We start from the raw sequence: 21,343 nt of genomic DNA on the forward strand, positions 1-21,343 counted from the left end.
TTCTGAACGGCAACAGAAGGAATGGACCAGAGCCATACATTTCTCATAGCTTGGCCCACAACGTATGTGTAACGCTCGACGAAATGCGTAGACCAAGGCGCAGCGTGATTTGGGTTCATCATCATTTATTTAAATGTGAACCAGCAACAAAACAATAAAGAGAAACAAACAAACGAACGTACAGCCTTGAAGGGCTCAAAAGCAACAATACAAAAACAAGATCCCACAAACAACAGGTGGGAAAAGGCTGCCTAAATATGATCCCCAATCAGAGGCAACGATAGACAACTGCCTCTGATTGGGAACCATACCAGGCCAACATAAAAATACAAAAACTAGACTACACATAGAAATAATAAACACCCCCCCCAGTCATGCCCTGACCTACTCCACCATAGAAAATAAAGACTTTCTATGGTCAGGACGTGACAGTATGACGTCTATAAGAACAGAGGATAAGTAGTAGTAATAGTAAAACAATGTTCTCTCTGGGATCATATCAAGGAGGAAATAATTGAAGGTCAGGAGAATGAGAAAATGGGGCGAATCTAGCAGGAAGTGAACGTCTTCAATAGAGGAAGTGGAGTAACGGTCATATTCTAAACGTGCAGGCCAGGGTAGTGGTTTTAAATCTGAAGCATTGTTTTCTGTCAATGTTGCAGATTTAAGTTAGTCCCTTACTGTATTCCTTTTATGTAGTACTGTATTGCAGGGAAGGGAGAATAAGAAAGTTCTGGTTTTTGTTTTGGTCGGTCAGGGTGATGAATTGAGCACCTGATTACCTGTTTTTTAAGATTCATATCGCTATATCTGAATCTCTCAATATCATCTTCAACCCTTTTCATACTCCATATTGATTTAGTATTTCTGTTTTTTTGTCTGTATATTAACATTGTTAAGAATACGTTTACACTTTATTGTTGTGTTAAACTTGATTTAACCTTTTTTATTTAGAACAGTAGAGAAGTCAATTCAAAACAAGAACTTTCTTCTCTGTCCTTGAGAGATAAGGACACAGCAGACACTTTAACCAATTAGCCAAAAACTGACCCTTATTAACCACATTGTTATAAATTCTGAAATGAAATATCGGTTTGGGCGTCAGGTGTGTCCTTATAGCCTTTTCTGCTCTGCTCAAGCCGGCACGGTCGGACATATTGCTTAAACGCCTGCTCAGTTGGACAGCACCCCAGTGTAATAGTAATCCAGAATACCTCTTAAAGAAGTACTCCATCTCTGGGTCAGCCTGGTCTAGTTATTAGTCTGTATCGTAGTACAGCACTATACTGTACAGGTGCTGTTAATGAGTGAAAGTATTCACATTATCAATTTAATAAAGCTCAGTACTAAGCAGAATATTAGTTTTGAAATAAAAGTTTACTTCCCTTGATACAGTATCTTTGAGAGGACAAATGTCAGTTTTTGAGCATATTATTACTTTTTTTTCATTGACTTGGTTATATAAAATGTCATATGAGTCTGTATTTGAATATCATGCTAGTTGTGTCTGTAGGTGGGGTTCTGGATTCAGTCCCTGGCTGAGGGCTGCACAGCAGAGGGATTTTTCCACGAGCATGCCCCAGTGGGAGGGCCTGTTATTCCTCAGCCTTCTGGGGCCCGGTCCTCTGATCCAACTCCAGATACACAGACAGACAAAGAGAGAGATGGAGGGAGTGAGAGAGTGAGGATAACTGATGACAGCATCATGAGAGTTAGTTAGTGTGTGAAAGACAGAAAGAGAGGGAGAGAGATGAATGATGTAAGCCTTTGAATGAGTGAGCGTGTGTGTTGGGGGGGAAGTAGTAAACCCATTAGCTTCATTAGTAGCCCTGTGCTAATTGATGAAGCTGTTTTCTCTCTGATGACCACGGCAGCAGCCTCCTACTCTCCCTCGCTTGCTCTGTTATCACAAAGACTGGAGGACTCTGGGCATACCCACTTACGCTTTCGAGGCTAGTCAACATGTCGTAAGTGCGTATGTTGGCCGACTGTGTGTTCGTTTGCATTAGGAAATATGTGTGTGTGTGTCTGGGCCATGTGCGGCATAGACATTAGTCTCATTTAATGATGATAACATTGACAGTATATATACATACACATTTATCACATTTACAGTCACACAAAAACATAGAAATAATCATTTATTTCCTGTTATCTGTTTCTTTAGTCATTTTCGGTAGTTTTGTTTCCTTCTAAATGAGGCTAGTGTCTGTGACTGCTCAGGCTATTTCACATGGCCCTGCTGCCCTGTCATAAGACCACACTAGTCAAATGATCAGAACAAAAGAGGACCTCATTTCCTGTCCCACATCTCAGCTTGAGGCACTATTTGTCACAACAGCAGAATTGCCTTGGACTTTCTGTTGCTGCAGTGCACATTTGTTAGTAGTTAATTCTCAAAGTGTCACAAGCACTACATTTAAACAAAGGAAGTAGGATTGGAGCATGGTGGATGATAGTCACCCCACCGTTTGCTCCTATATCTTATTTTTTGGGGTGCACAACATTGGGTTTGTGGTGCTCGTTACACTTTCAGGAAGTTTAGTCTACCCAGCTCTTCTTTCAGTGTGCTGACACCATTGCACCATAGCCTGTATGTATATAGACCATGTACCTGTATATACACCTGTCTGTCTGGGTTGTCTGCTAAGTCAGGATTTGACTCAATATACCCCGCAGGAATTTGACTATTTCCTTGAAGGAAATAACAAACGCGAGAACCATTTGAAGTGTAGAGAAGTGTACAGAGAGGGAGAAATAGGCTGATCCTGGGCCATTCCATGTGGATGACTTGATTACAGGACTGAAGTGAGTATAACCCTGCCTCATCCTAGCTCCTGAGTGCAGCCTGTGAGCTGTTAACTGGATTACAAATCATTCACTGTAGCTATAGCAGCCCAGTGCATGTTAAAGTATCTCTCTTTTATGTCGTACAAACTACGTCCTCATAATAAGTCATTACAATGATTCGGACTGGAGTGACCCACTGTGCTAAAGTATCTCTCCTCTCTAGAACTATGGAGCTAACAATGAGCTCTAATGATCTTTAATAGTGACCTCACTACATGTGCAATTAAACCAAAGCAATTAACATAAACCTCTTTTCTGCCTTAAATTATTTTTCCAGTTCTATTTTCTATCTATAATTTTCCTTAATTGTCCTTTAATTTAACCGTTATCAATCATAAGTCACTGTTTCTTTGCAAGACCCCTCCCCCTCAATTAACCATTGAAGAAGGTGAACGAAAGTCATTATGGTTATAGTTTTATTGAACTCATTGATACAGATGGTTACTACTGTAGGTCCTGGTATAGCTTTGAATCTAGGAGCAACTTCTCCCGAGGATGAGTTCCAGTCTGTTTATGCTCTTTTGCCAACTCAGATTGGCACAAACAGACTTAGGCTAACCTCTTTTAGGAGTGAATGTCCAGTCAGTTTGAAACATACACACTGCCTCTGAACTGTCATCATGCTTAGCCATGACACATGCTGCTATCACCCCCTGCTGTTACAATGCTATCATTGTGGGGGAAGAAATGAGGGATGCAGGAAGGGAAGCGGAGAGGGTTGTGGAATCATCCCCTAATCTGACCTCCTGTTTCCCTACAATGAGTGTGGGTGCGTCCACTCGTCTCTCTCCATCTTTCTCTTCTCTCAAGTTGCTCGCTCTCATTTGCCGTCCTGTGCAGTATAGACTTGTGAGTTGGCTTACCTATCATCTCAAGTCATTCAAAACGCTTTTCTTATTTTTTCATTCATCCCTGAAAGCTGACATTGAACTTGGCCAAATTAGAAAAAAGTTAACCAGAGCCATACGTTAGAGTAACATATGGCTCAGGAAGACATTAGAAGGGTCCTGAGAATGACCAGGTATTGTCTTGGCATGACCTATTGCTGTGGTAACGCAAACTTAGTTTTCCATTGTAATCAGAACAAACTGTGGCATACCGGGCATCCGATATCCACGGATATACATGAGCACCCAAACTAACCAGCATCTGCAAAGAACCACAGACCCTTAGCACCTCTCACATCTCATCGGTCATTTTCACAAATGCTCTCATACCTGATGGATCTATGCATTTGCTGTTTGGTTTTGAAAGTGCCGGTTATCTCTTTGGTCAATACCACAGGGACATATTTGGTGTGGGTTTGATGATCAAAGCTCAGCAATATATCATACAAGGCATCCAATACTTCTACATTCCCCTTTCCAGGTTAAAACCCACCTCTTTTCATCATATTGGGAAGTGTGGCTAAGGAGCTGCTTTGTGATCAATATATCCATGTCAACGTACATGTGCATGCTATGCCAGGGGGAAACATGACCAATGCTACATGTTATTCTGCTGTTGTCTGACTTGTCTGTTCTCTTTCTCTCCTGCCGTTTCCCTCTCCCCTCTTCCTCCCATGAAGCTTTCTCTCAAGTTGGTAAGCATGACCGTAACACTGCATGACCGTAGTGGCATGAACCGTATTCTGAGCGTAGCGTGCACGTCCTCCTAGCAACACAAAAATGGTTGATCATTCTGTGTGACCGTTGTTTGTGTTCAGTTCCCTTCGTCCAGACTTATTTATTCATTTTGTTGTGACATGACGATGGATTTTACAGACCCTTGTTGTCTCATTTGTTTATTTTGTTGTGTGTCTTGTTTGTTGTGTCTCTCCCACTGTGCCTGTGTGCTCTGTGCAGATCACATTCAATTCCCACGTCCGGAATCTGATTGAGGTGATCAGAATTACTGTTATTGTTTTGTATGTCCGTCTGTCAGAACTGGGTTTCAAGTACTATTTGAAATCTTTTAACTTAAGCCACTTTTCTAATCCATTGCAACAGACAAGCACAGCTGAAGGATTTTGACATTTTTTCAGATAGTATTTTGAACCTAGTTCTGTCTGTCCATCTGCTAGTTCCATTCCCTTTGATCTATCACCATAATCATTAGAATAAAAGACAGATGATCCCAATAAATAAATCATAGCTCCCTACAATAGATAAATCATAATCATAGCTGATAAAGATAGAGGGTAGATAGAATCAAAGATGTTTAAAGAGATAGATGCAGTGCATTCAAAATGCAGGGCTCTAAAGATGTTGTTCAGCATTCGCTGCCAGACTCCGAGGTTCTGATGTAGAAATTAGTGGCACGAAAAAAGAGCTAGACTAAAACATCCAGATAATTCTAAGCCTTCCAGGAATACCATGTATTTTCCACTGAAATGCAGAACAGATGGGAACAAAGGAAATGGGAGCTTTTGATCTGTCAGGTAGAAACTAAACTCATCTCCAGGCTCAATTGCTACAGAGAGAGAGCTGGCTGGTGGATGAGATTAGATAGAGATGGGCTTTGAAAAAGGTTTCTATCAGGATTTATTCAATGTAATGTAATGTTTTAATGAATTATCTACACCTCTAAATTGCAAGCCCTGTGAAGAATTTGGATTGATCAATTATAATCAACTGCCCTGAAATTATTGTAGATCTCCTTAGTCTATCACAATAACATAATCCATGATAATCATTAGTTAATAACTTTGTGTGTAGTAATAATTATCGAATGGTCAACTATGCATGTCAAACCCTTTGTGTAGAGATTAGAAATGATCAGGATCTGTCAACAGTGATTAAATGTAATCAAGTAGATTTGAATGGACAGTACCAGTCAAATGTTTGGACACCTACTCATTCCGGGGTTTTTCTTTATTTGTACTATTTTTGAGATTGTAGAATAATAGTGAAGACATCAAAACTATGAAATAAGACAGATGGAATCATGTAGTAACAAAAAAAGTGTTAAACGAATCAAAATATATTTTATATTTGAGATTCTTTAAAGTAATTACCCTTTGCCTTGATGACATATTTGCACACTCTTAGCATTCTCTCAACCAGCTTCATGAAGTAGTCACCTGGAATTAATTTGATTTAACAGCTGTGCCTTGTTAAAGTTAATTTGTCAAATTTCTTTCCTTCTTAATGCATTTGGGCCAATCAGTTGTGTTGTGACAAGCTTGGGGTGGTATACAGAAGATGGTCTTTTACCAAATAGGGCTAAGTCCATATTATGGCAAGAACAGCTCAAATAAGCAAAGAGAAACGACAGTCCATCATTACTTTAAGACATGAAGGTCAGTCAATCCGGAAAATTTCAAGAACTTTTAAAGTTTCTTCAAGCGCAGTCGCAAAAACCATCAAGCACTATGATGAAACTGGCTCTCATGAGGACCACCACAGGAAAGGAAGACCCAGAGTTACCTCTGCTGCAGAGGATAAGTTCATTAGAGTTACCAGCCTCAGAAATTGTAGCCCAAATAAATTCTTCACAGAATTCAAGTAACAGACACATCTCAACATCAACTATTCAGAGGAGACTGCGTGAATCAGGCCTTCATGGTCGAATTGCTGCAAAGAAACCACTACTAAAGGACACCAATAAGAAGAAGAGACTTGCTTGGGCCAAGAAACACAAGCAATGGAGATTAGACTGGTGTAAATCTGTACTTTGGTCTGATGAGTCCAAATGTTTGATTTCAACCGCCGTGTCTTTGTGAGACACAGAGTAGGTGAACGGATGATCTCTGCAAGTGTGGTTCCCACCGTGAAGCATGGAGGTGTGATTGTGTGGGGGTGCTTTGCTGGTGACACTGTAGGTGATTTATTTGAATTCAAGGCACACTTAACCAGCATGGCTACCAGAGCATTCTGCAGCGATACACCATCCCACCTGGTTTGCGCTTAGTGGGACTATCATTTGTTTTTCAACAGGACAATGACCCAACACACCTCCAGGCTGTGTAAGGATTATTTGACCAAGAAGGAAAGTGATGGAGTGCTGCATCAGATGACCTGGCCTCAACCCAATTGAGATGGTTTGGGATGAGTTGGACTTCAGAGTGAAGGAAAAGCAGCCAACATGTGCTCAGCATATGTGGGGACTCCTTCAAGACTGTTGGAAAATCATTCCAGGTGAAGCTGGTTGAGAGAATGCCAAGAGTGTGCAAAGCTGCCATCAAGGTAAAGGGTGGCTACTTTGAAGAATCTGAAATATAAAATACATTTTGATTTGTTTAACATATTTTTGGTTATTTCATGATTCCATATGTGTTATTTTATATTTTTGATGTCTTCACTATTATTCTACAATCTCAAAAATAGTAAAAATAAAGAAAATGCCTGGAATGAGTAGGTGTGTCCAAACTTTTGACTGGTACTGTATATCTGATTGTGAACTTTATATTACTGGATTTAAAAAAAGTTACTGGATAAAAAAAACACATGTATAGCATATTGTCTTGTGAGTGGTGTGGAGTATTTCGTTTTTACCAACATCTACAGAAATCAATAGCAAGCATGTTGTTCTTTATTCTTGTGATTAACTATTTATTTACAGTAAATAATCTAAGTATTTTTTTGAGCATAATCAAGAGCATGTTGAATGAAACCTGTTTGTTGTGTTGCATGTTGTCTGGTTGGTAAGTGTTGCACAGCGTTGCAGCGCTATGGGATAAAGATCCAGAGCATATTGAATGAAACCTGTTTGTTGTGTTGCATGTTGTCCGGTAAGTGTTGCACAGCGGTGCAGAGAGATGGGGTAAGGAAGGTCATCGCCATGGTAGCCTAGCCTGCTGCGTTTCGATCGGCTTACGTACCAGTAAACTCCAGTGACCTCTGACCCCTGGCCAGTAGGACGTTTTCCTTTGGTTCTGCTATGTTACCACAGAGTATTGTCTGAGCCTTAACCGATCCAGTCCAAGCTCATGATCACACAAATACCATAATATTACTGCAGGGTAAAATCTTACATCAATAATACATGAACATGTGAGTAATGCCACAGTAAATAAACCTTCCAGTGGGTTACTCTATATAGACATGCATTCAACAATTATCCAGTTATTGTATTGTAATACATGCATTTGTAAAAATAAAAATACATTATTTTTTTTAAACTGACCAAATAGCACCACGAAGTGCTGTATCTCTGAACTGCAGCATAAACAGAAGACAAAAGGCAGGTTGTTAATTTGGAAAGTGGAGCAGGTCGAGCACAGAACAGAGAGAATGACTCACCATCATCAGAGATGATCGATATGTATTCTATCCAAGAATCTCCTTCATCAGGAAACATTATACCGTCTGCCCTCAAATGGTCCCACAGATTTCATTTCAGAAACACCACCTCCTTTTAACAGGAGTCATCTTCTCTCGCGACAGTTATGAAATGAACACAGAAATGTGATTTGACTGGATATGAAGTGATACAGCCTAATATCTTTTGAGGCTTGGGACTGAATAGGTGAAAGGTGGTTGTAGGGCTTACCTTCACACAGAGACCCCCCCCCCTCCCCAACCAGAGCTCAGAGGTTAGTGGTAGACTATAGTGCTGCAGTATCTCCTTCACCAGCTGACATAACTCTATCAGATACACAACCCTAAATGATAGGGAATTCATTTATCCTAATGGCTTTTCTGTAAGGGGGATACTGCACCTAAAGGTTCCTAGTGTTAGATAGAGAGCCTGGACATCCGAGAGGGATGTTACATGTTATTCATATATTTTACAAAGAGGGTGTACAACGCTCCTGAAACTCACTTTGTCTCCAACTTGTCTTGTTCTCTCCCACTCTCTTGCTACCATTTCTCTCTCCATTTCTCTGTCTCTCAGGGCTCTGGACCGGAGGACTTCAGCCACCTGCCCCCAGAGCAGAGGAGAAAGAAGCTTCAGGCCAAGATAGACGACATAAATAAGGACATCCAGAAAGAGATGGACCAGAAGTAAGTTGTGTCTGTGTTTTCAACATAAGCCTCAGCCATATTTGTTTGGAAATTATGTCCTACCTCGTCCCTAAAAGCTCACTTCCTTTAGTGTCAGCCCTGTTGTGGAAACAAAATGACCCCAGTAAAACTGCGGCGATGATGCAAAAGCCATCATATGATGTGGCAAGTGACACATTGCTTCTTGAAAATCCTATATCTTGAAAACATGCAAAAGCTTTTGGATTGTCTTAACAGTGGACTAATTAAACAAATACCAAAATGGTTTTTTAATAGATTTTTCCTTTAAAAAAATAGCTTAAGCCTCAAGAAATCTTCAGACCCAACCAAGGAGTTGTAAATCCCAGGGTCTCTAATTTGTTTCCGTCTGAGTGGTAATAACCAATGTGAGTCTAAGCCGGGAGAGGGGGGTACTACTAAGCTATATGGAATTGTTTTAAGAAGGTCATACTAGGGATCATATTGCTATTTTGAATTTTAAAACCACTTGATGTACCCCCAAAAAATATAACACAATTATTTGATGAACAAATATTTTTGTCCTTACTGCTATTAGCCCATACAAACGCATTGAATAACAGATCCACTACATAGAACAACAGATAGTACCCCCCAAAAAATCTAAAGGAAGTTTGTTCAAAAGTGTCTGTCCTATATCTGCGTGATATAAGAAAGACCAGGAAACATTTGTTATTTGTATATATATATATACAGTGCCTTGCGAAAGTATTCGGCCCCCTTGAACTTTGCGACCTTTTGCCACATTTCAGGCTTCAAACATAAAGATATAAAACTGTATTTTTTTGTGAAGAATCAACAACAAGTGGGACACAATCATGAAGTGGAACGACATTTATTGGATATTTCAAACTTTTTTAACAAATCAAAAACTGAAAAATTGGGCGTGCAAAATTATTCAGCCCCCTTAAGTTAATACTTTGTAGCGCCACCTTTTGCTGCGATTACAGCTGTAAGTCGCTTGGGGTATGTCTCTATCAGTTTTGCACATCGAGAGACTGAAATTTTTCCCATTCCTCCTTGCAAAACAGCTCGAGCTCAGTGAGGTTGGATGGAGAGCATTTGTGAACAGCAGTTTTCAGTTCTTTCCACAGATTCTCGATTGGATTCAGGTCTGGACTTTGACTTGGCCATTCTAACACCTGGATATGTTTATTTTTGAACCATTCCATTGTAGATTTTGCTTTATGTTTTGGATCATTGTCTTGTTGGAAGACAAATCTCCGTCCCAGTCTCAGGTCTTTTGCAGACTCCATCAGGTTTTCTTCCAGAATGGTCCTGTATTTGGCTCCATCCATCTTCCCATCAATTTTAACCATCTTCCCTGTCCCTGCTGAAGAAAAGCAGGCCCAAACCATGATGCTGCCACCACCATGTTTGACAGTGGGGATGGTGTGTTCAGGGTGATGAGCTGTGTTGCTTTTACGCCAAACATAACGTTTTGCATTGTTGCCAAAAAGTTCAATTTTGGTTTCATCTGACCAGAGCACCTTCTTCCACATGTTTGGTGTGTCTCCCAGGTGGCTTGTGGCAAACTTTAAACAACACTTTTTATGGATATCTTTAAGAAATGGCTTTCTTCTTGCCACTCTTCCATAAAGGCCAGATTTGTGCAATATACGACTGATTGTTGTCCTATGGACAGAGTCTCCCACCTCAGCTGTAGATCTCTGCAGTTCATCCAGAGTGATCATGGGCCTCTTGGCTGCATCTCTGATCAGTCTTCTCCTTGTATGAGCTGAAAGTTTAGAGGGACGGCCAGGTCTTGGTAGATTTGCAGTGGTCTGATACTCCTTCCATTTCAATATTATCGCTTGCACAGTGCTCCTTGGGATGTTTAAAGCTTGGGAAATCTTTTTGTATCCAAATCCGGCTTTAAACTTCTTCACAACAGTATCTCGGACCTGCCTGGTGTGTTCCTTGTTCTTCATGATGCTCTCTGCGCTTTTAACGGACCTCTGAGACTATCACAGTGCAGGTGCATTTATACGGAGACTTGATTACACACAGGTGGATTGTATTTATCATCATTAGTCATTTAGGTCAACATTGGATCATTCGGAGATCCTCACTGAACTTCTGGAGAGAGTTTGCTGCACTGAAAGTAAAGGGGCTGAATAATTTTGCACGCCCAATTTTTCAGTTTTTGATTTGTTAAAAAGTTTGAAATATCCAATAAATGTCGTTCCACTTCATGATTGTGTCCCACTTGTTGTTGAATCTTCACAAAAAAATACAGTTTTATATCTTTATGTTTGAAGCCTGAAATGTGGCAAAAGGTCGCAAAGTTCAAAGGGGCCGAATACTTTCGCAAGGCACTGTATATATATATATATATATATTACATGTATTTAACCTCTTGTTTTTTGGCACTAAACCCTCTAAGCCCTGTGTAAACTGGGGGAAGGGGGTGGTTCTACTAATTTATCTGGAATTGTTTTAAGAAGGCCATACCAAGGATAATTTTGCTATTTGAGATTGATTTTTTTAAATATAGAAAAAATATTTAATTAGAACATCAAATCAAATGTGATTTGTCACATGCACCGAATACAACAGGTAGACCTTACAGTGAAATGCTTACTTGCAAGCCCTTAGCCAACAATGCAGTTTTAAGAAAAGTAAGCGTTAAGTAAAAAAATAGTTGAGGTAATATGTGCAGTTGAAGTTGGAAGTTTACATACACCTTAGCCAACTACATTTAAACTCAGTTTTTCACAATTCCTGACATTTAATCCTAGTAAAAATTCCCTGTCTTAGGTCAGTTAGGATCACCACGTTATTTTAAGAATGTGAAATGTCAGAATAACAGTAGAGAAAATGATTTATTTCAGCTTTTATTTCTTTCATCACATTCCCAGTGGATCAGAAGTTTACATACACTCAATTAGTATTTGGTAACATTGCCTTTAAATTGTTTTGGGTAGTCTTCCACAAGCTTTCCACAATAAATTGGGTGAATTTTGGCCCATTCCTCCTGACAGAGCTGGTGTAACTGAGTCAGGTTTGTAGGCCTCCTTGCTCGCACACACTTTTTCAGTTTTGCCCACAAATTTATATGGGATTGCGGTCAGGGCTTTGTGATGGCCACTCCAATACCTTGACTTTGTTGTCCTTAAGCCATTTTGCCACAACATCGGAAGTATGCATGGGGTCATTGTCCATTTGGAAGACCCATTTGGGACCAAGCTTTAACTTCCTGATTGATGTCTTGAGATGTTGCTTCAATATATCCACATAATATTCCTCCCTCCTGATGCCATCTATTTTGTGAAGTGCACCAGTCCCTCCTGCAGCAAAGCACCCCCACAACATGATGCTGCCACCCCCATCCTTCATGTTTGGGATGGTGTTCTTCGGCTTGCAAGCATCCCCCTTTTTCCTCCAAACATAACGATGGTCATTGTTGCCAAACAGTTCTATTTTTCTTTCATCAGAACAGAGGACATTTCTCCAAAAGATATGATCTTTGTCCCCATGTGCAGTTGCAAACCATAGTCTAACCATAGTCTGTCTTTTTTATTGCGGTTTTGGAGCAGTGGCTTCTTCCTTGCTGAGCGGCCTTTCAGGTTATGTCGTTTTACTGTGGATATAGATACTTTTGTACCTGTTTCCTCCAGCATCTTCACAAGGTCCTTTGTTGTTCTGGGATTGATTTGCATTTTTTGCACCAAAGTACGTTCATCTCTAGGAGACAGAACGTGTCTCCTCCCTGAGCGGTATGACGGCTGAATGGTCCCATGGTGTTTATACTTGCGTACTATTGTTTGTACAGATGAACGTGATACCTTCACGTTTGGAAATTGCTCCCAAGGATGAACCAGACTCAGACTTCTGAGGTCTTGGCTGATTTCTTTTGATTTTCCCATGATGTCAAACAAAGAGGCACTGAGTTTGAAGGTAGGCCTTGAAATACATCCACAGGTACACCTCCAACAGACTCAAATAATGTCAATTAGCCTATCAGAAACTTCTGAATCCATTACATCATTTTCTGGAATTTTCCAAGCTGTGTAAAGGCTCAGTCAACTTAGTGTATGTAAACTTCTGACCCACTGGAATTGTGATACAGTGAATTATAAGTGAAATAATCTGTCTGTAAACAATTGTTGGAAAAATGACTTGTGTCATGCACCAAGTGTATGTCTTAACCGACTTGCCAAAACAATAGTTTGTTAACAAGAAATTTGTGGAGTGGTTGAAAGACGACGTTTAATGACTCCAACCTAAGTGTATGTAAACTTCAGACTTCAACTGTATTTAACTCCTTATTTTTGTCACTCCATACATTTGTACCTTCAGATGAGTCTTATGAGGCCTGTGGGTGTTCTGGAGCAAAACAACTGACATGTACATGTTCGTTAATCCCACCTTTACATATTAGTGTGTAGCCCAAACTGTTCAGACGCTACAGTTCATTCAGCCTCATTTATTGCCTTTTAAAAAAACATAGCTGACACGGCTGACTTGCTTAAACAAATGTGGTTTCTAATTGAGATGTACAAACTATGACATAAGGGGACGACGCGCGCATAAGAGGCAATCCATAATTTAGATTAAGACAATGAGTGCGCTAGGATGGACGTAGTCAGTATAACTATTTGTTCAGCACTTTTGAAATGCACGGCGATAGAATTCAGAACATGGGCCATTATTACAGTATTGTCCCTGTACAGCAAGTTGGAACTGTAGGATAAATAAAGTGGGAATATAAACAGACAATGAAAGCTCTTACAATATTAAACAGGCTATAGGCCTAATCTCCACCACCAAGTAGGCTAAGTTGTGCGGTGAAAAGGGAACAAATTATTAGGGTGAGGTACATGGGCTACTAACAGCTTACTACACAACATACACTTAGTATTACTTTCTTTGCTACAGTATACATATCCCCCTGGCATATTACATCATTTATGCAACAGCATACAATATATTTTTTGGACTCACCTTGTTGTGCTGTGCTCACTTGAACAGGAAGGTGGCGCGGCGGGCCTTCTTGTGGGCTTTAGAAAGAGGACCGAAATCCAGACTTGGAATTCAGAGTTGGATGACCGTTCAAAATGATTTTCCGTATTTTCCCAGTCGGAGCTAGTTTTATCCGAGTTCCCAGTTGTCTTGAACTCACCGAAGTCTGTGCTTTCCCAGATCCGAGTTTCCAGTTGTTTTGAACGAGGCAGAAATCATGCTGGATTGACAGCATGGCCCATGTATTCAAAACTCTCTGGCCCATGGCGTTAGCCCCCTTTTTCGTGATATCCATTTGGTAGTTATGATATTGTCTCATCACTGCAATTCCCCTACGGACTCGGCAAAGGTCGAGAGCCCGCACTGCTTCTTGACACACTGTTCGCTTAACCTGGAAGCCAGCCGCACCATCTCAATGTGTCGGAGGAAACACTGTCGCTCTGACGCCCAAAGTCGACCGACCGGCCCACAACAAGGAGTCGCTAGAGCACTATGCGACAAGGACATCACGGCCGGCCAAACCCTCACCTAACCCGAACGACGTTGGACCAATTGTGCGCCGTCCCATGCGTCTCCCGATCACGGCAGGCAGTGACACAGCCTGGGATCGAACCCCAGGCTGTAGTGGCGCCTTATCACTCATTGTTGAATTTGCGATTTACAATTTATGTAATGTTTTTGTCCAATGGCCAATGAGCACCGATACGTTTTATCTATAATTTCTCTTTATATGGCAAGGATTGAAAAGGATTTGCCAGTAGATTGCCGACTTGATGCATGATGATGACTGCTTGTCATCAAGATTTTGAGAGTATGAGGTTGACATCAATCCAATCAAAGCTATGGTAGATATAACGTGATTTTACATTTTATCTGTGGCCAATGACCTTGAGCCTTCTTGGATGGGCACTTCTAATGTAACTCTATGGCAGCACCCAAGGGACTTGAATTGTCGAACTCTACCTGTAGATTTTGTGGTGACGTAGTGTCCCCATGAGTGAAATAACACTGAGCCAATCACAGCGCAACTAGATAACCCCTAGTTCCGTATTTTCCGCTGGCTGCTCCACCACCACAGAAAGCACTGAGCTAGGCTGAAACACCTGCATGCGGCTTTATTAACTCAATAATGCATTCATTTTTATATTGTTTGCAAACTGATATGTGACACGTATTAATGCCAGAATAACATGCAAAACAGAAAGAAGAAAAAAATGGCTAAACAGGTGGGGCTCTTCTCTGAATGACACGTCGCCACTGATCCAATGCAAAATAAACGATATCTCTAGCTTAAACTGACATATGTATGGGGATTTGGTTATTATGCTAATTAGATTTCTGCGGGGGAACGGATGATGAAATTAGTTAATATCTCTTCCTCTGTGTCCATCCATCAGAGATGCCCTAACTAAGATGAAGGGTGTGTATGAGAAGAATCCCCAGATGGGAGACCCTGCCAGTGTGGACCCCCGGCTAGTAGAGATGGCAATGAACATCGAGAAACTGCAGTCCGAGGTCCAGAAATTCGAGGTGAGTCATCCTAAGCCCTCTTGACCTTTTCCCAGACATTCATTTATTTCTAGATGCTGGATGAACTGTGAGTGTTGCTAGTATAGCCCTGGAATGAACTACACTAGCAGATCTCATCTCACATCCCTAACGTACGTGTGTGTCTGACTGTCCCTACCAGGGATGGCTGGCGGAGGTGGAGGGGAGGTTACCGTCGAGGAGTGACCCTCCCAGGAGACAGAGTGGTCTGTACGAGTCACAGAACAGCAACAGCACCATGGTCGACAACAACTGTGCACAGGACAGAGAGAGGTACAGTACACACAACACACACTCCATTAATCAACACAGCTTTCTAGTTTGTTACAGTATGTGTTGTGAGATTGCTATAGTTACTGTGTGTGTGTGTGTGTGTGTTGGTCCTTGAGCAGCCCGGATGGCAGTTACACAGAGGAGCAGAGTTCAGAGACTCAGGTCAAGGTGGCCATAGCCAACACTCCAGAGTTTGATGATGAGTTTGACGATGGGGATGAGGAGACACTGCCCACCATCGGCACCTGTAAAGCCGTCTACTCATTTGAAGGTAATACACCTTTAACAGGTAATACACCAATCAGAGACAACAACACGGGTAATGTGGGCTGGCACATCTATTTGACTATTTGAGAGAAACGCAACAATTTAAATTTCCCACCTATTTTTTTTTTACACTGTCTCTCTCCCTCCCTCCCTCCCTCCCTCCTTCCTTTCCTCCTCCCTCAGGTCATAATGAGGGGACTATCTCAGTGACAGAAGGAGAGCTGCTGTTTGTAATAGAGCAGGATAAAGGTGACGGCTGGACGAGGGTCCGCAGGAACGTAGAGGAAGAAGGCTACGTACCCACGTCCTACGTCGAGGTCTTTTTGGAGACGAACACCAAAGGTGCTATGACATACATTTAACTGAAGGGGTTTTCTTTTTGGATGGGACAAAAGAAGGATTTGGTGAGAGAAGATGGGAGGAGTGAGGGTGATGGTTGGTTAGACCAGAGTAGACTCCTCCCTCTCTGAAAGATGGACCAATCAGAATTTCCATCTTGCTCTGTCAGGGTTTCCACCCGGGTCAGTTTTGCATTTTAACCTAGAAAGGTGAAGGTTAGGGTTGTGGAAGCTAATCCTAGATCAGTATCTAGGGGAGTGTTGTTTTCCCACTGGTTCTGAGAGAATCCTGAGAGAATCCTCTCCTCGTTTGCTTTAGTGCCACTGAGTGGCCAGCCGGGAGCACTTACCTCTCATTACCTCTCCAGTCAACTCAATGGGAATCAGGCCAGTTTTAATGATGATTTCAATGAGTGCTGCTGTCTTATGGTTCTTGATATGCATAAGGTCATATTTCCCAACTTTTTGAATCTGCTGCCATTTCTTTCTCCCCAGACATGTAATCAACTGACCTCAAAGATATATTTTATCATAGCCAATGGCCTCAAAGATAGACTAGTTGAGATCAGGATGAAAACAAAATGGCAAATGTAAGTTTGTGTCTGTATCTGTGTTTGACTAACATAAGATGTTGATGGTCTGTATCATCTTCCCACACAGAGGTGGTATTTGAAGATAACTAAAATAGGCTCTCAAATAAACTTTTTTGGGGGGTTAAAACCACAGGATAGTTTTTAAAGAGCATGTGGGGAAAAAATCAACACCAGTTGCTTGCTGTCCCCAGTAGTAAAGCATGCTAGATTGTACAATGTAGAAATATGCTAATGAGAAATGACTGATTCTGCTATACATAATGACTACATGCTGTACCTAATTCATGACAAATATATTGTTTTGAATAACAACCCCTATCCCTTAGATTGTCTCACTCCTGTACAGTCAACATGCACCAATCACATACTTAAAGGTCCAAGAAAGAGACTACTTTATATATATTTTAGTTTTGGACTATTCTGGGCCTTTCTTTTCATACAGGAATACAGGATTGAGAATGAGCTGTACCTCCATTTTCCCTCTCTCGGTGAGAACATTGTGAGAACGGACTGTTGTGGGGCTGATTGGAACGTTGGTGCTTGGTTGGTTGCCAGCTCATGCATGGGTTTTGAGTAGCACCCTTGGTTGGTTGCCAGCTCATGCATGGGTTTTGAGTAGCACCCTTGGTTGGTTGCCAGCTCATGCATGGGTTTTGAGTAGCACCCTTGGTTGGTTGCCAGCTCATGCATGGGTTTTGAGTAGCACCCTTGGTTGGTTGCCAGCTCATGCATGGGTTTTGAGTAGAACCCTTGGTTGGTTGCCAGCTCATGCATGGGTTTTGAGTAGCACCCTTGGTTGGTTGCCAGCTCATGCATGGGTTTTGAGTAGAACCCTTGGTTGGTTGCCAGCTCATGCATGGGTTTTGAGTAGCACCCTTGGTTGGTTGCCAGCTCATGCATGGGTTTTGAGTAGCACCCTTGGTTGGTTGCCAGCTCATGCATGGGTTTTGAGTAGCACCCTTGTGCAGATGAGTCGATTTGAGAAGCGTCTGTGCTAAAGTATGGTGTTGACAAACTGTTTTATGCCTCTAAAATATCCAGGCATTTATCTTTTGAAGATTACTGAATTGTGCAATCATAGGCCCAAAAGGTCTCTTGGAAGAGATTCCAACTATTTCAAATCTCAAAAAGCTCAACAAATATGCCTTCACAACCCTTTCTTCACAACCCCGTGCTAATGTCAGTGCTAACACACTTCCCCCAAACCAGGGTCCAAATGAAATGTGAGGCATGTTAAATTTGTAGTCATTTTATGTTTTACATAACATGTTTTGGTGCATGTTTGAGATTGTTAGAAGCTTAAGTGTCTCTTGGTTTTTGGAAATGATAGATTCACACACAAAGCTGACATATAGAAACAGTAGCAGAATCAAAAGATTCCATTTTTAAGGTATAGCAACTGATATTAAAGCCAGAGAGAAAGAGCTTCTTGGGTTCTCTGGATTAGATATCTGACTACAGAACAATATTTCCTTCAGAAGACGAATGCAAAGAATAGTGAACTACATTTTCTTTCTGAGATTCTCGTGTTATTTATACTTTTTTTTTCAAATTGCAGATTCCTAAAAGTGTGAGAGCTGGCTCAGGAATGGCAGGGCAAGCAGCCTCAGCGACAGAGCGACCACGTTCACGTTCCTTTACGGTCAGAAAGTCAGAGAGAGCGACATGACCGAGGCAAAGACAGGAGACCTCTGATGCATCTCAATTTCCAACCTGATACATTTGTAGAGTTCTCTCCTTCTGCAACGGTCTCTGACCAGAAGCAACAATAAGAGAAAAACAAACCAAATTGAGCGCTCGTAAATCTTTTATTTTTTAATAGGTTATTACCCATTTATCATTTTGCTTCTTTTGTCTCTGCAAAGCTTTGCTTCTCAATGTACCAACTCAGCTTCCGCTATGCGGTGTTACCATGGACGCTGTTGGCTCTCTCACCTCGAATGCCCCCCGAGACCCAACCCACTTCCCTGCCACTCCTCCCTAACCCCCCTCCTAAAGCACGGCAGGGTGTGGTCAGACAGGGCCGGGACCAGCTCTGAAGCAACCCAATCTGCCCCCGACTACACCCCACACACACCATCCCACGTCCCTCTCCAGTCCACACTCCCATACAAATCAATCAGGTGGATGCAGTTGCAGAATCTCTCACTCATTGACTCAGAGCCATCATCGCAGAAGGAACAGTCCAGATCCAGCATCACATGGAGTTTCCATGGAAACAACACATTTATTCCACTCTCTGATTCGTCATCTGTATGACTGAAGTTCATTTATAGTGTGTGTACGCGTGTGGGTGCCTGTCAGTATCATGTACATCCCCCATACACACTCCATCCATGACTGAGAAAGGGACAGGACTGGGAGTTCCAGGAACGTGGGGTTGGAGACAGGTTCACATGACTTCACTCACCTGCACTCTCTCTCCTTACCATACCATCATGTGTTGTTACTGGCATCCCGTCTGCTCCTCTGGCCACACCCCTCCCCTCCACAGACCCCTCCCCTGCAAGTGTCAGTCGCTGGTCGTTGAGCACCATGTCACCGCTTATGGTGGGGCATCTCTCAGGTGGTGCGTGCGGTGTGCATGCTTGCCCTGTCTCCTCCTTGGCTCAGGGGGCTAGCTTATGCTCGTCACCTGGCCTTTTTGGTTTAAGTTAACCCCCACGGCCTGTTACACTTCTTAACCAGTTTATCCATTTGTCACCTTTTGGGTTCTGTGCCTGTGGATCATCTACTAGCTATTCCTTATTTAGTTTTTTGTTGTGGCTGTTTGACTGTTCGTCGTCTCTGAAAGCATGTTCACCTACCTGTGTTTTTAACAGTGAGTGTGTGCTCTCCCTCACAGTAACTCCTCCAGCTCAAATCTCACCAGAATTGAAGAAAATGTGGGATTCCAAAATGTCTGTTTCTGAATGATATCATGCACAGTAAAACATTGAATTTGTCTATTTGTTATACTGTATGTATGTAATGTTGTTGGCTGACATTGTACGTGTTTGAGAAGTGTGTTGAAGGCAAGCGGTCGTTAGCGTCATCCTGTGGATACATGCTGCGGGGTTTCACGTCTCCACTGTATATCCAACAAACAGTGTCCCCCGGAAGAGAACTTGAAGATTATTTAAAATTCTCATGTAGTTTGCTTGGGCCACTTACTACTGCGTGTGGAAGTATTGTATACTATGATCCACACACTTTCCCACAATGTTGTGACTGAATATGAGACAAGACAAACTTCCTATTGGGCCTTATCTGGGTTGATCCTAGCTACCACTTAATCTAAAAACAAGTTCAAGTTGTGTCACATGCACAAGTACAGTGAAATGCTTAACTTGCATGCTCTACCCAACTGTGCAGTAATCAGGGGGAGTAAGATGCCATTCTATTATCTATGGTATGTTGACTAGGTCGAGACATCTCGTTTTTTTATAAAGGTGGTGAAGGAAGATTACTCTCAATGTCTACAGAGATGATGATGTCCACTGTTTCCCTTTCTTGAACGCATATAAACATTTTAATTTTGTAATTATTTTTTAACAGTGTTCGGTCGAAGAGATTGCTTTTTAATTTGTAGCTAGTTTCTAGCTGGAAAACTGTTGCACCTGAATTACAAACCACTTGATGATGAAACCAGTTGTTTGATCTGCCTGAAGTCACTGTAGATAAAGTAATGAAAAACATTGTTTTGTGTAATGAAGCAATTAGTGATATTATTAGCTTCAGGTATGTCCCAAATGGCTCCCTATATAGTGCACTACTTTTGATCCGGCTCTGGTCAAAAGAATTGCACTATGTAGGGAATAGGGTGCCATTTGGCACTCCGCTTTAAGAGTGTTTTGGAAAAAAATGTATTCCAGTATTATTACTCAAGCAACATTTCAAGGAGCAGCAACTGAAATTGTATCAATGCAAACCATGTATATTATCAGCAGAACCACAATTGAACAGTGATCCATCACCATGTGGAGTCCCAGTTACTTGACATAATTTAAAAAGACAAGCAGCGCAAATCTGCATGTTCTGTGGCCGAGAACCAGATCAGGTCAAAGTTTCACATTGCTATTCCCACCCGTCCAGCTCTTATTTTGACTAGTGTAGATATTGACTTGGCAGTTGTTTTGTTTGTTTGTGAGAAGGCAAAACTGATTTTTATGCAGACCATCAGAAGGTGCATCTCTGTGCTGTGCTGACTGACAGACATACCCACTCAGAGAGCCAGTATAGAGAAAAATCTGCCTATCTCTCGACTGAGACCAACCCAGACCTCCAGCCAGGCCCCAGTGCACCTGTACAAAAGAAAATGGCTTGTTGAAATTAGAGAGAATATATATAAATAAATATGGATTAAACTAAGACAAAAAAGGAAATAAATATATTTTTAAGGTTAAGTATTAAAGGCCTTACTTTGTTTTCTCTGCTTTGCTAAGACTGTTTTTTTTTTGTAAAGTCTGCCAAATGGTGTGTTTAGCACTTTTGTTTGTGTTCAAGTTGGTATATGCTTATGTTTTAGAGCACTGAATACTTTGTATTGTGTTAACTGTGCCAATTAAATACATGTTGAAAATAA

At 41.5% G+C, this 21,343-nt stretch overlaps 1 protein-coding gene across 17 annotated transcripts in view; it reads left to right on the forward strand.

Moving 5' to 3' along the window:
• LOC112220209 (formin-binding protein 1) overlaps positions 1-21,343 on the forward strand; it is a 104,487-nt gene extending 83,144 nt beyond the window's left edge. For 5 of the 17 annotated variants that reach the window (XM_024381919.2, XM_024381912.2, XM_024381922.2 and 2 more), the window contains 6 exons: positions 4,418-4,432; positions 8,668-8,777; positions 15,158-15,290; positions 15,451-15,581; positions 15,701-15,852; positions 16,032-16,210. In XM_024381919.2, coding sequence (XP_024237687.2) covers positions 4,418-4,432; positions 8,668-8,777; positions 15,158-15,290; positions 15,451-15,581; positions 15,701-15,852; positions 16,032-16,210 — 720 coding nt within the window. Of the gene's footprint in view, positions 1-4,417; positions 4,433-4,694; positions 4,731-8,667; positions 8,778-15,157; positions 15,291-15,450; positions 15,582-15,697; positions 15,853-16,031; positions 16,211-17,221; positions 17,268-18,337 lie in introns of those variants that run through there. The other 12 variants (XM_024381918.2, XM_024381923.2, XM_024381929.2 and 9 more) reach the window with 7 other exon arrangements.

The sequence above is a fragment of the Oncorhynchus tshawytscha genome, linkage group LG20 (assembly GCF_018296145.1).
Source record: "Oncorhynchus tshawytscha isolate Ot180627B linkage group LG20, Otsh_v2.0, whole genome shotgun sequence".
Classification (NCBI taxonomy): Eukaryota; Metazoa; Chordata; class Actinopteri; order Salmoniformes; family Salmonidae; genus Oncorhynchus; species Oncorhynchus tshawytscha.